Below are 18,820 nucleotides of genomic sequence, written 5' to 3'. Positions count from 1 at the left end.
CGTGGGACTGACGGCAGCCGCGTGGCTTTGAAGCTCAATGTACACATGAGCCGCTGCCAGCCGAATCAGACGACACCATCAATGATTCTAGATTCAACGCTTGAAAGAAAAGTGGAGGGACTCAAAGTCTTCCCTCAATGGGCAAGGTTGATAAGAGACTACAGGAGAAGAAACCTCTCTCATGCAAGCGATCGACTCATGGCTATCGTCGGGATAGCACGAGCCTTCCAGTCTGAACACGGATTCACGTATCTCGCGGGAACGTGGAAGGAACACTTACCACGATCATTGCTGTGGTATATTGAGACCGCGAGGGTGCGGAAAATGGCTGAGCCTTTCTTGATTCGGGAGCCACCATCAAAATCCGTACCCACATGGTCATGGTTCGCCGGACCAATCTATATGTATTGCGATGTTGTTATACCTGGAGGAGGTAGTAGAACTTGGGACCCGCAACTATATGTGGCAAAATTCCTGCACTTCAGATGGCCAAAAGAGCCGGTCAACCACGCTCCTCCAACGGCTTACTATGACTTCGAAGGCTTACGAATTACGCTCGAATTCGCAACACATATGACCACGATCCTTCTTCAAGAGCCAAATGGCAAAAACGACTGTCCTCGACTTCGCTGTGACAGTCTAGAACAAGAGTTAGCTTGTTGTCTTGGGTTTGGTAGAGAACGTCTGGCAGCCTCTTATCACTGCGATGATCTCACAACGTTGTATCAACCTCCGGTCGAAGTACGCATAGCTCTCATTGCTGAAGAGGTGGATCTCAACTACCGTCACGATTTACAAGGACTGGCATTGGCACCCGGGGCTGAGAGCGGCACATGGAAGCGCATAGGCTACTGGAAAGCGTGGGTTGACCTGGGCGATGACACATGGGAAACGGATTCCATCTTTTTACGTCTCGAAGGAGTGAAGATTGAGACCTTTACTTTGGTTTAAACAACTTTTACACTCTGTATCTAGAGTGAGGGGATATTAATGTAGCGATGCGCCGATAAACGATTCAAACAAGATTCCCCGTCGTCCATGCGTGAAGTCCGCTGTGAACTTCGGTTTGGGTTCGAAAAGACGCAGTGTTGGCAGTGGATGGAATGGAGCGTATCCACTCAAATAGCTAGTTATCGGAGGAACTGAAAAGTTGGGAAGCTCGTTTGTTTAGAGTTGCGCCGTACAAATCTACGATGGAACCCCCAAACGTACACTGGACATATGGATCATGTTGCATGTGGATGTATTCTTACAAGTTAGTGCAATTTTAGCTCCAGAGTGCGTCTTTGGTCATGGGGACAGCCAAGAGAAGCGAGCTCATGCGAGCATGTGGCACAGTTGCATGGGTGTTCACGCGGGGTTGCCTGATGCGATACACCACCTCGCAATCCATCTTTACACCGCATAACAGCCCTCAACCTCCCTCGTCACGCTTAATAGTACCCATTCTGGCGCAATGTCAACGATTTCAGATTCCCATATTGACGACTCAGAATTCGTGGGCGGCTACGCGGAAGATCGGACGCAAACGGACGCAAAAGATTCGGTCATACTGCACCAACTTTGCGATCGCTGTAAAAGCTTTGTCGATGGCTGGAATTCCTTAAGATGGGTCAAGGATGGTATCGACGACATACACGACGTCCGAGATGAATATCCCAATCCGGCCCACTTTTCCACCGTTGCGCAATTGTTGCAGTCAAGGGATGCTTGCCACTTGTGTGCAATGGTGCTCTCTATACTAGATTACCATAAATTAGATCACAACGGACCTGTAGAATTCATGATATGCAAAGATAGGACAAGAAAACTGCCTGGCCACTTGCATCTGATCCTGGGTCTAGGTGGTACCAAATATGTTCAGTATCGATGGGCGTCAATGTACCTGAAATGTTTCGATGGTAAGCAGGTGTTTCCAAACTTTTAGCGAAGCCATTTGACAATTTAGGATCGAGTAACCATGAGTTCGACGCGCCAGAACAAAAGCAGAGCGTACCGAGCCAGCCCATTGCCAATTTGGATCAGATCAATACGTGGCTCAATGCTTGTATCCGAACGCACGGGAGCTGTTCTAGCTGCGCCTCGAGCTTGTCAGCGTCATCCCAGCGGCCGACCCGACTACTAGAACTCATATCCGACGGCGTGAGATTACGATGCGATACCGGTACCATTACAGACCTACAATACCTTACACTCAGCCATGTCTGGGGAGATGCGCCCCATCGTCTTCGCCTGACACTATCAAGGCTTGACGAATTCCAAGTCGCAATACCATGGTCGGAACTACCTGCTATATTCGTCGAAGCCTTGAGAATCGTTCGCCACACTGGCTTCCGGTACCTGTGGGTGGATGTACTGTGTATTATTCAAGACTCACCATCAGACTGGGAAATTGAATCCGCCTCAATGACTTCAGTTTATAGCAATGCGATCTGCAGCATAGCCTTCTTGTTTCCGCCCGGAAGAGGTCTCATGAAAACACGGGAAGACCCGAGAACCATGAGCCCCTGCGTCATCCGTAAGGCATCTAGGACCAGCGAAGGGATCTACATCGTCGCTTCTCCGGGCCGGTATGTGTCTGGTCCCGCAGCTCCCGGAGAGCGCGAGATATTCACATCTAGATTCAATTACCACGAATGGCCTATATCTCAGCGAGCATGGACTCTCCAGGAGCATCTTTTAAGCCCACGCACAGTATTCTACGGACACCAAACCCTCATGTGGGAGTGCGTGGAGGAGTTCTGTGATGAGCTGGCGGGCTCATGGCTTCCAAAGACTGAAACCCGGCTTTACAACCGTAGTGATGGCTACAAAAACCGGAAGATTACGCAGAAATCGCATCTTCTAGCAAGTCATGTTGCGCACAGACGTAATACTTCAAACTCGTTTGCAGACTATGAGCACGTCCTGGAGTATTTCGGAAACTGGAAAGACCTAGTTTGGGAATACAGAGCGAGGGATCTAACCGTGCCCAGTGATAGACCTGTCGCCTTTGCTGGTGTCGCCAGAGCTTTCCAGGCTGAAGCACGAATTACAAATCTTGCTGGTATCTGGGCAGAATCTTTTCCCGATGGTTTACTGTGGTATATAAGTGCCGAGCCTTCGTGGGATAAAGATGGGAAGAGATTGCCAATATCCAAATCAATACGTGAGCATGGATCAAAAACGGTGCCTTCTTGGTCGTGGCTCTCGAGCCATCTTTACGTGGATCACCCGCTCAGGTACTTCGGTCGTTACGAATTCTGGCCTCCGGAAAGTGATGGCGGCGGATGCCAATTGAGCGACTTACTGTTCTTAGCGAAGCTCTCTTACTACCAGTGGTCGGGCTGGCCGGTTAATACGATGCCTCCAGCAACATATCACGACTTTTCTGGACTGCAGATCACCCTACAGTTACCTACGTTCGAGGAAACCCGAATAGAAAGTGATGATTCTTATGACGCTGATTGTGTCTGCTTGAAGGAGAAGCTTACATCTTTCTACGTCAGGCACCCTGAATGTGCAAAACACACCTGGACTTCATTATATTGTGACGATATCGAATACAACGCTCAGCCTCCAGAGAGAGTTCTTTTGGCTCTTCTAGTTGAGACTCGGGTTCCTTACTTTCCGCAAAGCATTTTAGCAGGCCTAGCGCTGATTCCCGGTGAAGAAGAAGGTACATGGAAACGTATTGGATATTGGGACGCTCAGATAGATCTGCCGGTAGACGAGGCGCTCGATACTAAGCAGACTGGTCCAGTGTACAAGCATACGTCAAGACAGTGGCAGCGAAGCGATCCATCGGTTTTCTTGCGCCTCGAAGGAGTAAAGATGGAAAGCCTCACTCTAGTCTGAACATCTCGTAGCGTCTTGATAGAGACTTGTGTAGCTAGCAGCCGTCGCATCATAGGCAATGCAGTGGACTACAAACACCATGAATTAAAGTGAGGTGCGTTTCTGCAGCCGAAAGAGAAATATGTAAGCCTGGGGAAAAACCAAACCTGGTCCGCGGCCTAGATCAACACAAAAACACGCAAATCAGGTAATGCAACGTTGATGTAGGCTCTAGACCTGTTTGGACTTGATTGGCGAAAGGTGGAAAGAAGATTTAAGACTCGAAAATATATACAACGAGAACGAGCAAGATGCTCAGCAGCCTCACATAAGGGCAGACCTGCTCGACCAGCGTCTATCCATGTGTCATCACCCTGCTCAGTAGTCCTGCGCAAAGTCCCTGGCATCCTTCCTGCCCTTCTTCCACGCAGTATTCTCACTAGCCCCCTTAACCTTCTTCGCCAACTTCGCATTCAGATTCGTGACAACACCCTTCGCAACAGGCTTCCCAAGGTTATCGCTCATCGGCCTAACAACATCGCACCGAAGCGCCTGCGCAGGGCTCATACGCTCCATCTTAGTGTTGTTAGTCTGGATGAACAGCCTCTCACGCGACTTGGGTCCAGTGTATGGCTTCCACTCGACAGCGCGTTCGGCGCGGTCAGTGTTGGGGTCGAGGTTACGGATGAAGCTTGTCCAGTAGCTGCGCACCTGGTGGATGATGGGCGCGTTGGTGGTGAAGTAGCTGGCTGGCTCGCTGTTATCTGTGCGATTTACGCCCCAGAAGGCGTAGGCGTTGACGGTGTGCCAGGCGCCGTAGCCAGCAGCTTCGTCGGCAGGGTCCTGTACGGCGTACTTGTAGTTCCATGTTGGTACGTCGTCGGCTGCAATCGCGTTCTGGATGTTGCGCGTAGGGCAGTGGGTGCCAATGTCGCCGATGGCATCAGCGGCATGGCGCCAGTAGAGGCCTTTGCCGGGGAATGTAGGCTTCTTGGGCTTCATGTAGAGATCATCGAGGATGGAGATGGAAGAGTTGCTGAGACTTGGGTCCTGATTAGCTACCCATTTGACGGCGTCGGTTGTGGTGTTGAGATCCTCTGGTGCGTTGTATTTGGTGCCTTCTTGGGCGCAGGTTCCCATGATGGTCGGAACCTTGGCATACTTGCCCTGTTCGAAAAGGTTGACGAGTGAGTCGGTGTAGAGCTCACCGTCAATGTTCGGGTTGAACCAGCAGTTGGAAGTTCGGATAGCCGACTCATTCAACGCGCGCAGGCAAGACAGGCCGTTTGTCGCATTAGCACAGCCCTTGTCTTCGAGTAAGCACTGGTATTGCTCCTCGCCCAGTTCCGGTGTGCGCATTGTGACCCAGCCGCCCGACTCCATGATGCCACCAGCGAACAACTCCTTGCCGGTGTTGGCCGCTAGCATGAGTGCAACAGAAGATCCGCCAGCACTGACTCCATCAAGGACAACATGGTCAGGGTCGCCGCCGAACTGGTCGATGTGTTCCTTAACCCACTCGAGAAGCTTGATCTGGTCGCGAAGTCCAGCATTGACGTCGCCACCTCCAGCCTTGACCGCTTCACTGCTGAGGAAACCGTATAGGCCCACGCGGTAGCTGAACTGAACAAAGACGACCTGACCGTCTGCCACGATCTCCGTAGGGTCCCAGTTGGCGCTAGACTGCGATGAGAAGCCTCCTCCCTGGAAGAAGACCACCACTGGCAGCTTCGAGTTGACTTTGGCCTCCGAAGGCGCATAAACGCTCAGGTAAAGACAGTCTTCCGCGACGTGAAAGCGATCGGTGGCTCCGGATATGGTCCAATCATCAGGGCGGTTGGGTGGGCATGTTGCGCCGTGCCTGGTCGCGTTGATGAGTCCGGAGACGATTGGGTCCTGCGGGGCTGCGAAGCGTCGTTCGCCGGTAGGAGGCGCCGCATACTGAATGCCTTTCCAGGCAGAGACGCCAAGCTGAGAGTCAACAACAGCTCCCTGGTACTTCGCGTAGCCAACATCGACGAGAGTGTTGACGGCCTGCGCAAGTGAAGAAAAGCCCGCTCCGGCGGCGAGCAACTGGTGAAAATGCCTCATCTTCGAGATGAGATATGTATGGAAAATGAATGTGGATGAGCAATGCTCTGTTAAAGAATGGATACGTGCGCAAATGCACGAAAGTTGGGCTGGGTGGGCGAAGAAACGACTGACTGTTGAGTGCACTACAACCTCCTCATGATGAGCATATAAATCCAACCCTCCGGATCTTCATGGGTGCGCTCGAAACATATCAAGCCCGTTATCGCCGGGATGTCATATATGTGCTGCGTTCGGACCGCACGCTGAATGAACGTGGAAATTGTGCGTTCATGTTGCTGTGCTGTTCAGAGTCGGGCCGTTGGGTGATGCGGCGATTGAGCTGTTTCACGGCGGCATGGCAGGGTGTCGATGCATGACCTGACCTAGCCTTGAGCAGAAAGAGGCCATTATTCCAGGGGTTTCTGGGGAGCCGATCGTGTTCGTCCGCAAATCACGGGCTCTAGTCCGCTGAAGGATGATTTGAAATGGATTGTTGATGAGTAAACGCGAAGGAGCGAACGCGCGGGGACGCTAACGATAGCGCACTGGGCGTCGTTATGTAAGCACAAGAAGAGATTGAGAGGATCGCCAAGCCGTACCTAGAGTTGAGGCTACGGAACATCTACATCGTGAACCCGTCCACAATGTAGCGCTGACAGCATGATACATGCGATCGTAAAGCCCAATATTGAGTCTACATGACTTTCACCGCCACGGCCCTGTCGGCGTGTCGTAGACCCCAGCCTGCCCGAATTTCTGGAACAGCTCGGCATCGCGGAAACGCCACCATCCACCATGTGGCTTTGTATATCGACACCAAAATGGGAAACCCTCAGCAAGACAATGCTCTCGATACACCTGTTGTGTATAACCGACGTAACAACCGTAACTGTGACCGAGCGGTCTCCAATCCTTGTTACGTGCATCAGCTCGACCTTCACGAGTTGTCGCAGGCGTGTCGAGCCAAGTCTTCGACTTTTTCGCGAACGCAGAACGTCGGTTCCGGTCGCGACAAGGAGCGGGTTTAATTCTGACGTACGGGACCATGTCGTTGTAGAAATGTCTGTCCACGCAGGCAAACAACTTGCGGATACTAGCGTCGTAATCTCGCGGTAGGAATGGGCGTTCGATTTTGATCCATTCGGCTAAACTTCTCACTTCGTCAAACTCCCACGTCGTCCACATCGAGAACAAGCTTCTGATCTTCCGTTTGAAGCCTTTCCCTTTTCCATAGTGTTTCCGGAGCACAGCGTAGAGTTGCAACCGGAAAAATGCACGAAGTACACGATGATGCTCGACATCAGACAGGGTATCGGTACCATAGTCAGACTGATCGGATGAGGCCCACCGAGCTACTGCATTGCCTAGTGCTAGGTGAACGAACTGATCTGTAAGGATATCCGCGTCGATCAAGAGTGCTTGGTACTCGGCGAGCATGCCGACAGCATGACCGGGGCTGTCCACTGATATACTTAGGGTTTCATCGTGTAGATTGCTGTTCAAGAACTCAGCTAGCTGCTCGCTTGAGCGCGGGCGGTTTGTATGCGTCGAAAGTAAGGCCGTAGTTGTTAGGATATGCTGAAGCTGGCTAGCGAGATGGCGGTGCTGTTTGATCGCTTTGAACTGCGCAGCAAAGTTGCAGCGTACCAAATCGCCCATCTCCGGATGCTCGAGGAGTGTGTAGTAGGCTTCGAAGAACTCGTCCTTGATGAGGAGCTCTAGTATGCAGCAGCGTAGCTCTGTCGGCAAATCGAGCATCCGCTGCAAGCCATAGTCGGTCGGGTTGGCAGAATCAGGCGGCGCAGTCGCGCCTGCATTTTCGTGTTGCATCATGGCATCAGATTTGGAAGCAATACTTTCGTGAGACTCCATCGCAGTAGACGAGACGCGCAATGGGTAACGGGGATTTGCGAGAGATGGTGATGCGGACTGGTGCAGAAATATGACCTCGGATTGATTTAGAAGTGCGCGGTATCCCGTACCGGTAGCGAGCAGCGAACCACTAACAGGTACGACCACCAACCAAGGTATCTGAGTTTCCAGCTTCCCTTCAAGGTTCTGACGGGTAATCATCTCCTCATCCGCGCCCACGACCAAAGGAAGGATGCCAGCCCAAGTTCGCAATCCGGACCGACGACATAAGATGGCAGTGGCGGAAGGCGAGGGTCACCGGCATCGGGGTCAATGGCATCGATGTCGAAGATGAGCTCCAGTACCCACCTCCATGGGCGGGCGAGAGAGAAGCCGGGAGTGTTCATTGCTTCCGTGGAAGCGTCGCCAGTCCTTTGATCAGCCCGCTTTTCGGATTAATTGCCATCGTGCGCTTTGACGTGGTACATGTGAGCCCGACTGGGTTAGACGAAGAGAAATTCCAGGCATTGAAGGATTTACTCACAAATTGGAGCCTCGTTGAGGCTTACGCAAATCCTGTCACCGGCGATCTTTCGGCACAATCTGCAGACCACGAGATGAGTTGGATGTGGGATGTGGAGAAGCATGTTATACTCGAGCGGATACGTACACGCAGCTATCAGTCATTCCGCGCAGCAAAGCTACCTGAACAGTGTACCAAGGGTGCTGAGCCCGGATGCGACGCTCATTGAGCTGTTCCTTTTGGTATCACAACTCTACTATGCACTGCATGGTCAGTCACCTAACTTTTCCTTTTGAAGACTGCAAGCTGTAAACTTGCACCTTTTATACTCGAGATCAACCCATGTATTTCTAAATCATACTTTCAATCTACTCAGCCTTATTGAGTACATTCTCGCGTCAAGCACGATGCAGCAGGAGATGAGCTTCTTTGAACAAACAAATTTTGCGTCAAAGTTCGCGAGATCGAGGTCTAGTGCAATGGCTACGTGTTACAGCAAAAACTTGCCCCGCGTCATGCATTAGAGACAGGGAGGTGCTGCGCTGAGCAAGACGATTCGACAGTCACAACCTAAGCGCTCGCTCCAAGCATGCAGACGCATGGATATCTGCAACTCTGCATTCTGAGCGATGCGCTCGGCTGATATGATGTCAATTGAGTAGACAGCCCCGCCATCTGAGAACATGAAGCATTATCTCCTTTCTAATTGCACACGACCTGTCCAGTCGCCGTCATGTCAACAACGCGATCTCTCGTTTCGACCGCCTCGGAAAAAGGGCTATCACTCCCTATACTAACACGAAATGACGCCCCAGTTGCATTTCATCGCCTCTGCGATAACTGCAAGCGTTTTTTCGGTTCCTGGGTCGCTGTCGATGCGGTGCAGTTATCTTCAGCACTGCCAGGCCACACATGCGAACCAAGCGTGTTAAGTACCGTAGCGCATCTTATACAAGCTTGTAAAGACTGTCATTCTTGCGCTTTAATCCTTAGAGCGTTGGAGTTATTTCCGAACAGGAACGTCAGGAGTCAAAGCGATGCAAATGTATACGTGAGCGCTGTTGACGGCGGTGACTGCGTCGCGCTTAAAGTCACTTTGGGCGGCAAGACACCACCGAGAGAAGACGAGCGCAAGTATGGAGCGGCGTTTTGTTTACGAAGATTCACATGTGAGTACGTCTCATTGATTGCCCGAGGAAAGTGCGACTGATCAAGACTAGATTCGGCTTACAGTGATGCCTTCCAACAACACATAACGACGAAGAGGACTCATAAACTAGCTCGAGAGAACTTACACATTGCTGGAGGCTGGATCAAAGCCTGCCGCTCCGACCATTTGCACTGCCGCAACTTCCAGCGAAACACCGTCAGTCCACACGAGATGCCTACACGCATCCTCGAAGTAAGCGAAGACAAGGTCAGACTTCGATGCGACATAGCCACCAAATCCTACGAATACCTCGTTCTAAGTCATATGTGGGGACAAAACCACGGTCAGCAACTCCTTCTCCAAGAGGCCAACATTGAAGACTTCAAAAGAGACATACCCATGCAGAAGCTCGGCACTTCAGCGACGTTTCGCGAAGCCATCAGAGTAACGCGGACACTAGGATACCGCTACATCTGGATAGACAGTCTCTGCATCATACAGGACTCGAAGAGCGATTGGGAGTATGAAGCGACGAGAATGGCTACCGTGTATGGGAACGCTGTATGCAACATCGCGTGTCTCTTTCCACCGAACAACGACCAGCAACCGACTACGAGAGAAGATCCACGCGTTTGGCATCCGTGTATCCTGCGTCCTGCAACATCTTCGCAACCGGGCGTATACGTCGAGCATGTGAACAGAGCGTGGATACTTGGCGACAAGCGCTACGGTCGAGACTGGTTGCTGCAAAACCAATGGCCCTTATTCCAGCGAGCGTGGTAAGAACCCTCCTATTCCAAATTCCCTTCTCAGACACCCACTTACAAGCCCAGGACATTCCAAGAATACCTCCTCAGTCCGCGTACCCTTCTGCTTGGCCACAAAAACCTCATGTACCAATGCAGTCAATTCTTCTACGACGAGCTCCTCGGGCCCATCGGCTCCATTCCCAACCCATCCACCACCACACCTGTCACACCGGAAACCCCGAGTCTAGATACCGACCTCTGCAAATCAAAATACTTCCCTCCGTCTCTCTCCAGCCTATCGAAACTGTCTTCCTCCGACCCCTGCGCACCAGTCCTCCTATCCTTCCTACGCAACTGGCTCTCCCTAATAAACGAATACCGTGCACGTAACCTAAGTTTCGGAAAAGACAGAATCATAGCCATCGCAGGGATTGCGCGAGCATTTGCTCACCTGGGCAATCTAACGTATCTGGCTGGGCTGTGGAGAGAATGTTTTCCCGTGACGTTGCTGTGGTATGTAGATCAGAAGCCTTCTGCGCTTGCACGAGCGCACAACAACATCGCGCCAGGGCCGCCTTTTGAGTATGTGGTTGAAGTCAGGGAGAGTGTTGATAAGCCGGGTGAGATTCCAACGTGGTCTTTTTTCAGCACGCCGATCTACGCTTTCCACCATTTGGCGCTGCTGTTTGGAGATGATGAGGTGAGCGCGAAGAGAAAGAGTTTGTTGGGCGAGGCGCGGGTGTGTTTTGATAACGTGTTCTGGGCAACAGTGAGAGCGTTGTCGCATAATCAAGCCCCTGGTGAGGTATACAGCGAGTTCGCGGGTCAACGGCTTGACCTCGCTACGAAGATGTTACCGGCAAGCGTTGCGTTGTCGACAGACGTCTTGGCGCAGATGCGTCGCATACGGCAAGAAAGCACATGTGTGGCGGATCGAGGGTTCGATTGTAGCCCTATCTTCAGATATCACCCCGATGACATATCCAGGGGTGACAGCGAACCACCGAAGAATGCTGTCCTTGCTCTGGTAGCGGATGTCCAGATTGTCAGATTAGGAGGCAAGTATATGATTCAGCGATGTCTAATGGGTGTAGTTTTATCCCCAGAAAGAGAAAGAGGTACCTGGAGACGTATAGGTGTGTGGAAGCTTCAAGTGCGCATCAGCGGGATCGAAGTGACGAGTGTGAACATGAAAGTTGTTGCTAAACGATGGCGTGGGTACTCTGTGCTTTCGAAGAGATGGACGGACGAAGTAGTCAGGCTGGTGTGAAGCTTGCGCAGTGATTAGATTGATTGGAAGATTGGGGGAGAGATGCATGACAGAGAAGGGACTGAAGGCGGATTGAGAGCAGGGACGAGTGTCAGATACGAAGGGACAGAGCATGACACCAAGACTAGAAGAGATAGAGTAGAGAGTAACGCATCCCTCAATGAGGATGCTCAATCAGAATGCATATCAGGGTATTGAAACTACATGGCCATCATGCCGATCCTTCATTCCTCTATAGAAGAATAGATCACGCCCTTACCAAAGGGTAAACCAAACAACACAGAACGCCAAACATGCTGAAGCGCTAACTCAAGCGCGAAAACTAAGCAAAGTCGTGATCAAGTGAGATATACCGTCTAACCTAAAAGAACAAAGAGAAACGCCGGTAATGCGATGTCGTGAAGCCATGCATTATGCACGATAGATGAAAGGACCAGGACTCATAGTGTGATGAGGTGGTCATGGCGAGTCGGTGAGGTATACCCCATGTCATGACGTGCTGAGATGAGGGGGTCTGAGCGGAGGTATGATGTGGTGGCTTGAAACCGTAGCGGTCTTAGCGGGTGCTAGTTCGCATGGTGGTGTGCCGTGGTCAACCGGAGTGGTGATGAGTATACCGAAGAGGGAGCTGTGTAAATCGGTGCGAGTGTTGTGGAGATGCTGTGGTAGCAGGAGATATGAGCGCGGTCTCAAAGGATGCGGTTCCTATTGATCGTTGGTCAGTTGATGATCTTATCAAACGATGATAAGATGAGACTCACTTTCTGAAGGCGGTCTCGAGGCTGATGGGGCTGAGCTCCGAGTCGTCTGGCAGCTCCTCGAGGAGCGGTAGCAGGCTTGCGAACTTGTCGCCGCCTTTGTATGCTAGAACAGCGGGGAGGACGACATGGTCGATTTCGGCGTCGTCGCCGTGCATCTTGACGAAGCGGACGGTGTCGTTGCGCTTGGCGACCTCACGCATGCACTCTTCGACATCGAGGTTGATGTTCGACTATATGAGTTAGTTGATGCAGTGTGTTTAAGTTTCATCTCAACATACCTGGGAGTCATAGATGAAGACGACAACGGTAGTACCCGACGCGGTCTTGTCGACAGCATCGAGATACCCCTCACCATCCACCAACGGCATGCTTCCATATATCCTCCGGCTGGGGCTGTTGGTCCTCGACCGTATCCTCTCGCCAACATTCTGCAGTTCCTTCAATCTCGCCTCACGCCATTGGCGCATGAAGCCCTCGTCGACCTCGTCATCACTGCTCGATGTCTTCTCGTCGTGATAGGCATTGACATTGTACTGTGCGGGTGCGGCGTTCTTCTTCCATGTGAAGCGTCGTGCTTGCTTCTTGGCCTGTTCAAACGCCTGGGCGTCAGCAATGACACCCTTGGGCCCCGTGTTGGCCTCTGAGCGCAGGTTGGGCATGTAGTAATTCGCCCTCATGTCGGCTGGGATGTCGAGCTCGTCGTCGGTATCGATCTTCTCGAGGTAGTCGTCGGCGGCACCAGGGGATTCCGGGTCGGAGAGGTCGGAGTCGTTGTGTCGGTCTTCTGGGTGGCGGTCTTCGCGGTCCTTGTCTCGGATCAGTTCGTTGAATTCGTCTTGAGCGGCTGTAGTCATGACGAAAGAAAAAGAAGAGCGGGACCCGAATGACGGGCGCCGGACTGATATATGTGTGGAGAAGGGGGACGGTCAGCGTCAGCTGTTTGCAGAGTCCGTGTACAGGTCCCGGTGTCTGGTGACGCGTTGGTCTGTGGTGGGCAGAAGGAAAGGGAGTCGTTGCAAGGTTGGGGTCGGTCGTCTGGGATGGTGCTCCGCTAGATGACAGGCCTTGGCGCGCGTGCTTGCAGGGCTATTTTCGAGTACGCGCTGGGGTTTCAGCGATGCAATTGGACGCGCACGGGAGAATTCCCTCGAGGATTCCAACGTGCGTACGTGGATAACGTGGTCGAGGCGGTACGGTGTGTAGGGGTGTGCTTGGTAGGTGCTGTTTTAGGGCTGATGCTGACCGGCCGATTTCACGATGCATTAGACGCCCGCACGGGGCCGCATCGCACTCCATTGGCGAAGCGCAAAGGCATGTCGGCCTTATGAAACAGGATGCTCGACTGCGAAACACGCTCACCCGCCTGTACACCGCCCAATCGAGGACCCGCGGGTGGCGCGCAATGGCTTGGGGCGCCGCGTGAAAGCCTGACGACTGCTGAAACACCATGCCGAACTATCTTGCTACACGCCTCCTCGACACGTCTGTCGCAGCATCAACCTGCCCTATCCTCGCTGCTGTTTGGAGGCTACACGTCACAATGACCTTACGCCTCTGCTAACCCTCTCATGCGCTCTCGATGTTTCAATCTCCTCGAGGCACCAACTGTCATGCAGCACCAGAGTTCCATGGCACCGCCGACCAAAAGGGGCCGAGGGATCTCTCTTTCGGTCTTGTTTGATATTCTCGTCCCGGCCACATCCCGGATGCGAGTCCCCCGGTGCACATGCAATGGAATCCTTCTGTGCTCGCTTCTAGAAGCATTAATGCCATCCATCGCGTTCCTATTCTCCGATCGACTCCTGCATCGGCTGAGGCGCTTCCTTTTGTCGATTCCAGGGTCCAGTTGCCATGCAGCCTAAGATTGCGGGCATTAGCTGAGGCACGTTAATGCCAAAGACGATAGTTCGATACATTGATTTCTCTTCGAAAATAGAAAGACGTTGCATAACCGCCCGGGTGAAAGTAAAATACGACGTGGCTCCTGCGTCTTCTGCTCGGTCGCTCTGCTGTCATCCATGAAGATCACAACCATAATCTATCAGCCCTGCCCGACGAACGCCTAAAGTACGGTCACGCTACCACCACCGCAATAAGCTCTGATCGCTGATACTCCGGCTTGTCACTGCTTGTCCCGGAGTGACGTCCGGATAGACAATTGGGGTCCCCTGGCCAACCTAGTCATATGCATAACGGTGTGCGCGCCACTAGATTCGCGAGCGGGTATCATCCCAGGTGGTGCAATCACCTTGGAGCTGTTAATGCCTCGCACAATGGCCTAGGCCAGCATTCGAAAAGTAACTTCTACCGCTGAGGCTACAGTAACCGCTGAGAGCGCCGAATAACAGCTGCGACAAGGTCTAGAAGGCACGTTGACGTTGATTACTTCTTTCACGAGCTGACCTGGACTGAGCGCGCTCAAACCTTGGAATGCTCGAGACGTTCCAAGGTTCATGGAATAGGCAATATCAGTCATCTTATCACCATGCAAAAGCGTTCGATAAACTTAAAAGAGGTATATAGAAACTCGCTGACTACCGACTCATCCTTCACAACCCAATCAAATCGTACACATTGAAAGCCCATGCGCCAGAAAGCCATGATCCGTCCATTCAGTCCCCCTCATCCATGGATTCTCCAAAACCATTTGCACGTAGTAGAATCCGAAACATACAGTAATGAAGCTCCCCGTCTTGCACAGCCCCATCTCTTCCCACGCAAGTGCAAGTACAATTGGTCGCTTTTAATGATCAGGCAGAACGCAAGGAGAAGACTATGTCGAAGGTTGATGTAGATAGGTGCTACTCATGTACGTAGAACAGCCGGCCCGGACATGAAGACGGGTGTGAGCAGTATGCTCGCACCGTCGAGAAAGGAATAGAACAGTGGTATGAAAAGAAAAAGTAGTTTGAGCACAAAAAGATTCCGGGCGCCGGGACATCAGTTGGCACCGTAGCCACATCGACGATTCCAACAGGTGCGAGTATTATATTCTTAGAGTATGGCAGCGCTCAGTCTCCTGGTTGATAAGATGCAGCAGGGGTATGGTATGCCAGGAGTTGCGGAGATCGCTGTCGTAGGTTGTAGTTTGCCAATATTACGGTAAGGCGCACACGTTCGGATTGGCGTCGTTACATGGCGTCGTGGAAGTTCGGGAGGCTGATGGCACTTATGCCCAAATGCGCAGCTATGCCAAGTCAGTTGTGTGATGCAGACGGGAGCACGAGAGAACCTACCATTGAGTCCCATGAACCAGTGCATAGACTGAGCGCGTCGTTGCTAACGCCGAGACAGCTGACGCGGTTGTCGTGTCCTTGCAATGTGCCTACGCGTTCGCCGCGGAGTACGTCCCAAACCTGGATATTATTAGACTGTGGAACCTGTGGGGGCTGCGCTGACTGCTTACCTTGCACTCGAAGTCGTCGTAACCAGCAAATAGCAGTCTTCCGGAGACGGAGAAGGCTACGGATGTGATACCGCAGACGGGCTCAGGAATCTATGGCAGACATTAGTAATCCAAATGCCAAGAGTGCCAGATATGTCAGCGGGCGTACCTGGTATGATGCGAGCTCGCGGTCGGCGCGGATGTCGAACAGACGGCAGGAGGCATCGTCGGAACCGGTACCGAAGGCATTTCCGTTGGGGAAGAATTGGATGGCGTTGATGTCAGAGTCGTGCGCGGCAAAGGTCTGCACGCACTTCTGCTGTCTGATGTCCCAGAGCTTCGCGAAGGCGTCGCAAGCACCGGAGACAAATTGGTTGTGGTCGAGCGGGTTGATGCTCAAGCTCATTACATCACCGAGATGGTCGGCAAATTCGTGCACCTTGGAGCCAGTCTCCAGATCCCACAACACACAGGTCATGTCACCGGATGACGTAAGGATGCGCTTATCACTGATGAATCTGCAGCAACTGAGGTAGCCCGAGTGGCCGGACAGCTCGCGTGCCACGCGTGTTGGGCCTTCCCGCGCCGACAGGTTGTAAATGGAGCAGATGTTATCGAGACCACCACAGGCGACGTAGTTGCCGGACGGGGAGTAGGCGCACGTCATGACCCAAGACGATCGCAGAGGGATGGCGTGGACCTTGTTGGTCGTGTAGGCGTCCCAGATGATGAGCTTTCCGTCCTGCGAGGCGGAGACGAGATGTCTGCGGTCGGTGGACCAGTGCATGGCGTAGATTTTAGCCAGATGGCCCTTGAGGGTGCGCTTCGTCTTCATGGTGAGGCGCGGCAGAGCCTCGACACGGTCTCTGGCGACATCGCGAACTGCGCTCTTGTGTTAGCCGTCTACAAGGTTCCGATGCGGTGAGCACGCCGGCTGGAAAAAGAACATACGGGTCGTGTCAGCGAGCTCATCCTTCTTGCGCTTTATCCTGTCCTTGAGCGCCTCAGCGTCGCGGCGGGCGAGCTGGATCTTCTGCTGGATCGTTTCTTGGTTCATATCGGCCATATATTAGTGGTGTGCTGGTGGTGAGGGTGTTGTCGCGAGCGGCGCGAAACGGCGAGGCAGGCGAATCCAGGGGCCTCCTAGGGAGCGCGGCAGCCGGGAGCGAGAGAGAGCGGCGGAAGGAGCGATGGACAGGCGGCAGCAATGGCTAGACGCGCGCAGAGCAGAATCAATTGCTTGCGCAGAGGGAGCGGCGGCTGGCAAACGGTCGTGGGGGCGTGAGGATGGAAGGGTGAGTGCTTGGAGATGAGTGAGGTACAGGAGCGGCCCGGGGTGAGCTTAGCTTGGCCTAGCCGAGCAGCGAGCGCTGGAGATCAAAGGGCGGTGCTCCGCCAGTCTGTCGCGAAGATGCTCACTGCAAACACCTGCCGTGACACGTGAGCGATGTGAAGGGGCGGTAACGTGGAGGAGCCCTGCGTGCTGTCGGGTCGGGTGTTTGCACTGCTGAGGGCGTCAACGTGGTGTTGCTATGCTCGCTCCTGTCCAGACCTGACGAAGAAGGCGCGCGCTGCAATCTCCTGCAGCGCACCTCCTCCTTTAGGCGACGGACGAATGAGCAGCGAGCAGCCTCGGCTGGCACTATGACCCGCGTCCGCCGCTATACCCCCCAGGCCTCCTCCTGAAGTCTATTCACCTTTCCATTATCGCTTCGAGAACCATCCCCACGCCACCAATACCGCCGTGTTCCCCAGCATGGCTGCACTCCCCATCGCGACTGCACACGACCTGCCCGTCGACGCTGCCTTCACCAAGGGCCTGCCCAAGATTGAGGTACTGCTCCAGCCTCCTCGGTCCCTAGTCATCGCGCCAAGGACGCTCAGACTTCCGTTCGCTGCTGCTAATGACGCGACTCAGCTTCATGCCCACTTAACCGGCAGCATCAGTCGCGACTGCCTGCACGCCATATGGGAGACAAAGAAAGCACGGCAGCCTGACTTCGACCTCGAGGACCCTTTGGTCGCCATACCCGCGGGCAAGGTCGACTACGATATCAAAACGTAGGCCTAGCTCGTTTTGCTCGTCGTTCGGAATCCTCGCTGTAACACCGGCGTGCCGTTGGGGATACATGGGCCAAGACGATCGCGCAAGCGATTTCGCGGCCAATATTCCCCTGACAAATGATCGCTACCCGCTTGGTCGTCCCAAACAACTGGCTCACCACGCGAAATACTAGCAGACGTCTGACAGCTAGATTAGGTTCTTCCCGCTGTTTTCGTCATACATCTATCGCCTTTGCAGTGATTTGCCGAGCATCCAGTATGTCTGTCGACACGGACGTGTATGGTGAGCTGCGGTTGATCAATCTAGGTACTCCACCAGGGCTGTGTTGCAAGACTTCCAGGATGATGGGGTAGTATACGTTGAGCTTCGAACAACCCCAAGAGCGATCCTTGGGGAGGGCGTAACCAAGGATGATTACGTGAAGACCGTTTTGGACATACTCAATGCCCACAACGACGATGCTAACAACACCATGCGAGCTTTCCTCATACTGTCAATCGACCGTCGCAACAACATCGCAGACGCGGAAGAAGTCGTCGATCTCGCCATCAAGTATCACTCCACCGGCGTTGTCGGTGTCGACCTCTGCGGCGACCCAGCGAAAGGTGACATTCGCATATTCGGCGACAGCTTCGCTCGGGCAAAGGCTGCCGGACTGAAGATCACGCTGCACTTTGCCGAGAGCGAAAATTCTTCCTCGGATTTGGAGTTGCAAACACTCCTGTCATGGCAACCTGACAGACTGGGCCATGTCATACATGTCAAAGATGAGTTCAAAAAGACTATCGAGCTGCACGGAATCGGCGTTGAGCTGTGCCTCAGCTGTAACGTCCATGCCAAGATGATCACGGGCACTTACTCGGACCACCACTTTGGAGTGTGGCGACACAGCAGTGTTCCCGTCGCTCTGAGCGTACGTTCAGCTCTGGAAACTGTGTGTTCCGCGTGATGACTAATACCCGGCAGACAGATGATGTAGGTGTCTTTTGCAGCCCTCTCTCGCAAGAGTACTACCTCGCAGCGCAGCACTTCCACTTGGACCGAGAAGATATCAGAGCACTTTGCGAGCGAGCTATCAAGTCGATCTTTACCGGTCCAGATGAGCAGGCCCGCCTCAAGCGAATCCTCGCGGTTTGGGACGGATGGGAGATGTGATATACGGTCGAAGCAACAGTCA

The 18,820-nt window shown here is 53.1% G+C and overlaps 6 protein-coding genes across 6 annotated transcripts; 2 read left to right on the top strand and 4 right to left on the bottom strand.

Annotated features, from left to right (window-relative positions):
• Positions 1-4,194: 4,194 nt before the first annotated feature.
• On the bottom strand, positions 4,195-5,907 carry J4E85_003657 (uncharacterized protein; the record flags this gene model as incomplete). Its single annotated transcript, XM_051467923.1, has 1 exon — positions 4,195-5,907. One exon carries the CDS (start codon positions 5,905-5,907, stop codon positions 4,195-4,197), a length of 1,713 nt encoding a protein of 570 aa, XP_051329082.1.
• Positions 5,908-7,396: 1,489 nt separating this feature from the next.
• J4E85_003656 (uncharacterized protein) lies at positions 7,397-7,719 on the bottom strand (the record flags this gene model as incomplete). The annotated part of the gene is made up of 2 exons (XM_051467922.1): positions 7,397-7,477; positions 7,537-7,719. 2 exons carry the CDS (start codon positions 7,717-7,719, stop codon positions 7,397-7,399), a joined length of 264 nt encoding a protein of 87 aa, XP_051329081.1.
• Positions 7,720-9,644: 1,925 nt separating this feature from the next.
• J4E85_003655 (uncharacterized protein) lies at positions 9,645-10,581 on the top strand (the record flags this gene model as incomplete). Its single annotated transcript, XM_051467921.1, has 3 exons — positions 9,645-10,192; positions 10,247-10,548; positions 10,574-10,581. 3 exons carry the CDS (start codon positions 9,645-9,647, stop codon positions 10,579-10,581), a joined length of 858 nt encoding a protein of 285 aa, XP_051329080.1.
• Positions 10,582-12,189: 1,608 nt separating this feature from the next.
• On the bottom strand, positions 12,190-13,047 carry J4E85_003654 (uncharacterized protein; the record flags this gene model as incomplete). The annotated part of the gene is made up of 2 exons (XM_051467920.1): positions 12,190-12,423; positions 12,472-13,047. 2 exons carry the CDS (start codon positions 13,045-13,047, stop codon positions 12,190-12,192), a joined length of 810 nt encoding a protein of 269 aa, XP_051329079.1.
• A 2,315-nt stretch (positions 13,048-15,362) lies between these two features.
• Positions 15,363-16,635, bottom strand: GB1 (Guanine nucleotide-binding protein subunit beta; the record flags this gene model as incomplete). The annotated part of the gene is made up of 5 exons (XM_051467919.1): positions 15,363-15,380; positions 15,430-15,549; positions 15,600-15,689; positions 15,748-16,460; positions 16,530-16,635. The coding sequence occupies 5 exons, from the start codon at positions 16,633-16,635 to the stop codon at positions 15,363-15,365; spliced, it is 1,047 nt and encodes a 348-aa protein (XP_051329078.1).
• A 699-nt stretch (positions 16,636-17,334) lies between these two features.
• Positions 17,335-18,798, top strand: J4E85_003652 (uncharacterized protein; the record flags this gene model as incomplete). The annotated part of the gene is made up of 4 exons (XM_051467918.1): positions 17,335-17,639; positions 17,839-17,898; positions 17,950-18,556; positions 18,610-18,798. The coding sequence occupies 4 exons, from the start codon at positions 17,335-17,337 to the stop codon at positions 18,796-18,798; spliced, it is 1,161 nt and encodes a 386-aa protein (XP_051329077.1).
• Between the last annotated feature and the right edge of the window lie 22 nt (positions 18,799-18,820).

The sequence above is a fragment of the Alternaria conjuncta genome (assembly GCF_024043145.1).
Source record: "Alternaria conjuncta strain BMP 0040 chromosome Unknown scaffold_4, whole genome shotgun sequence".
Lineage (NCBI taxonomy): Eukaryota > Fungi > Ascomycota > Dothideomycetes > Pleosporales > Pleosporaceae > Alternaria > Alternaria conjuncta.
The sequence above is the reverse complement of the archived record's forward strand: the minus strand, read 5'-3'. Positions and strand labels throughout refer to the sequence as shown.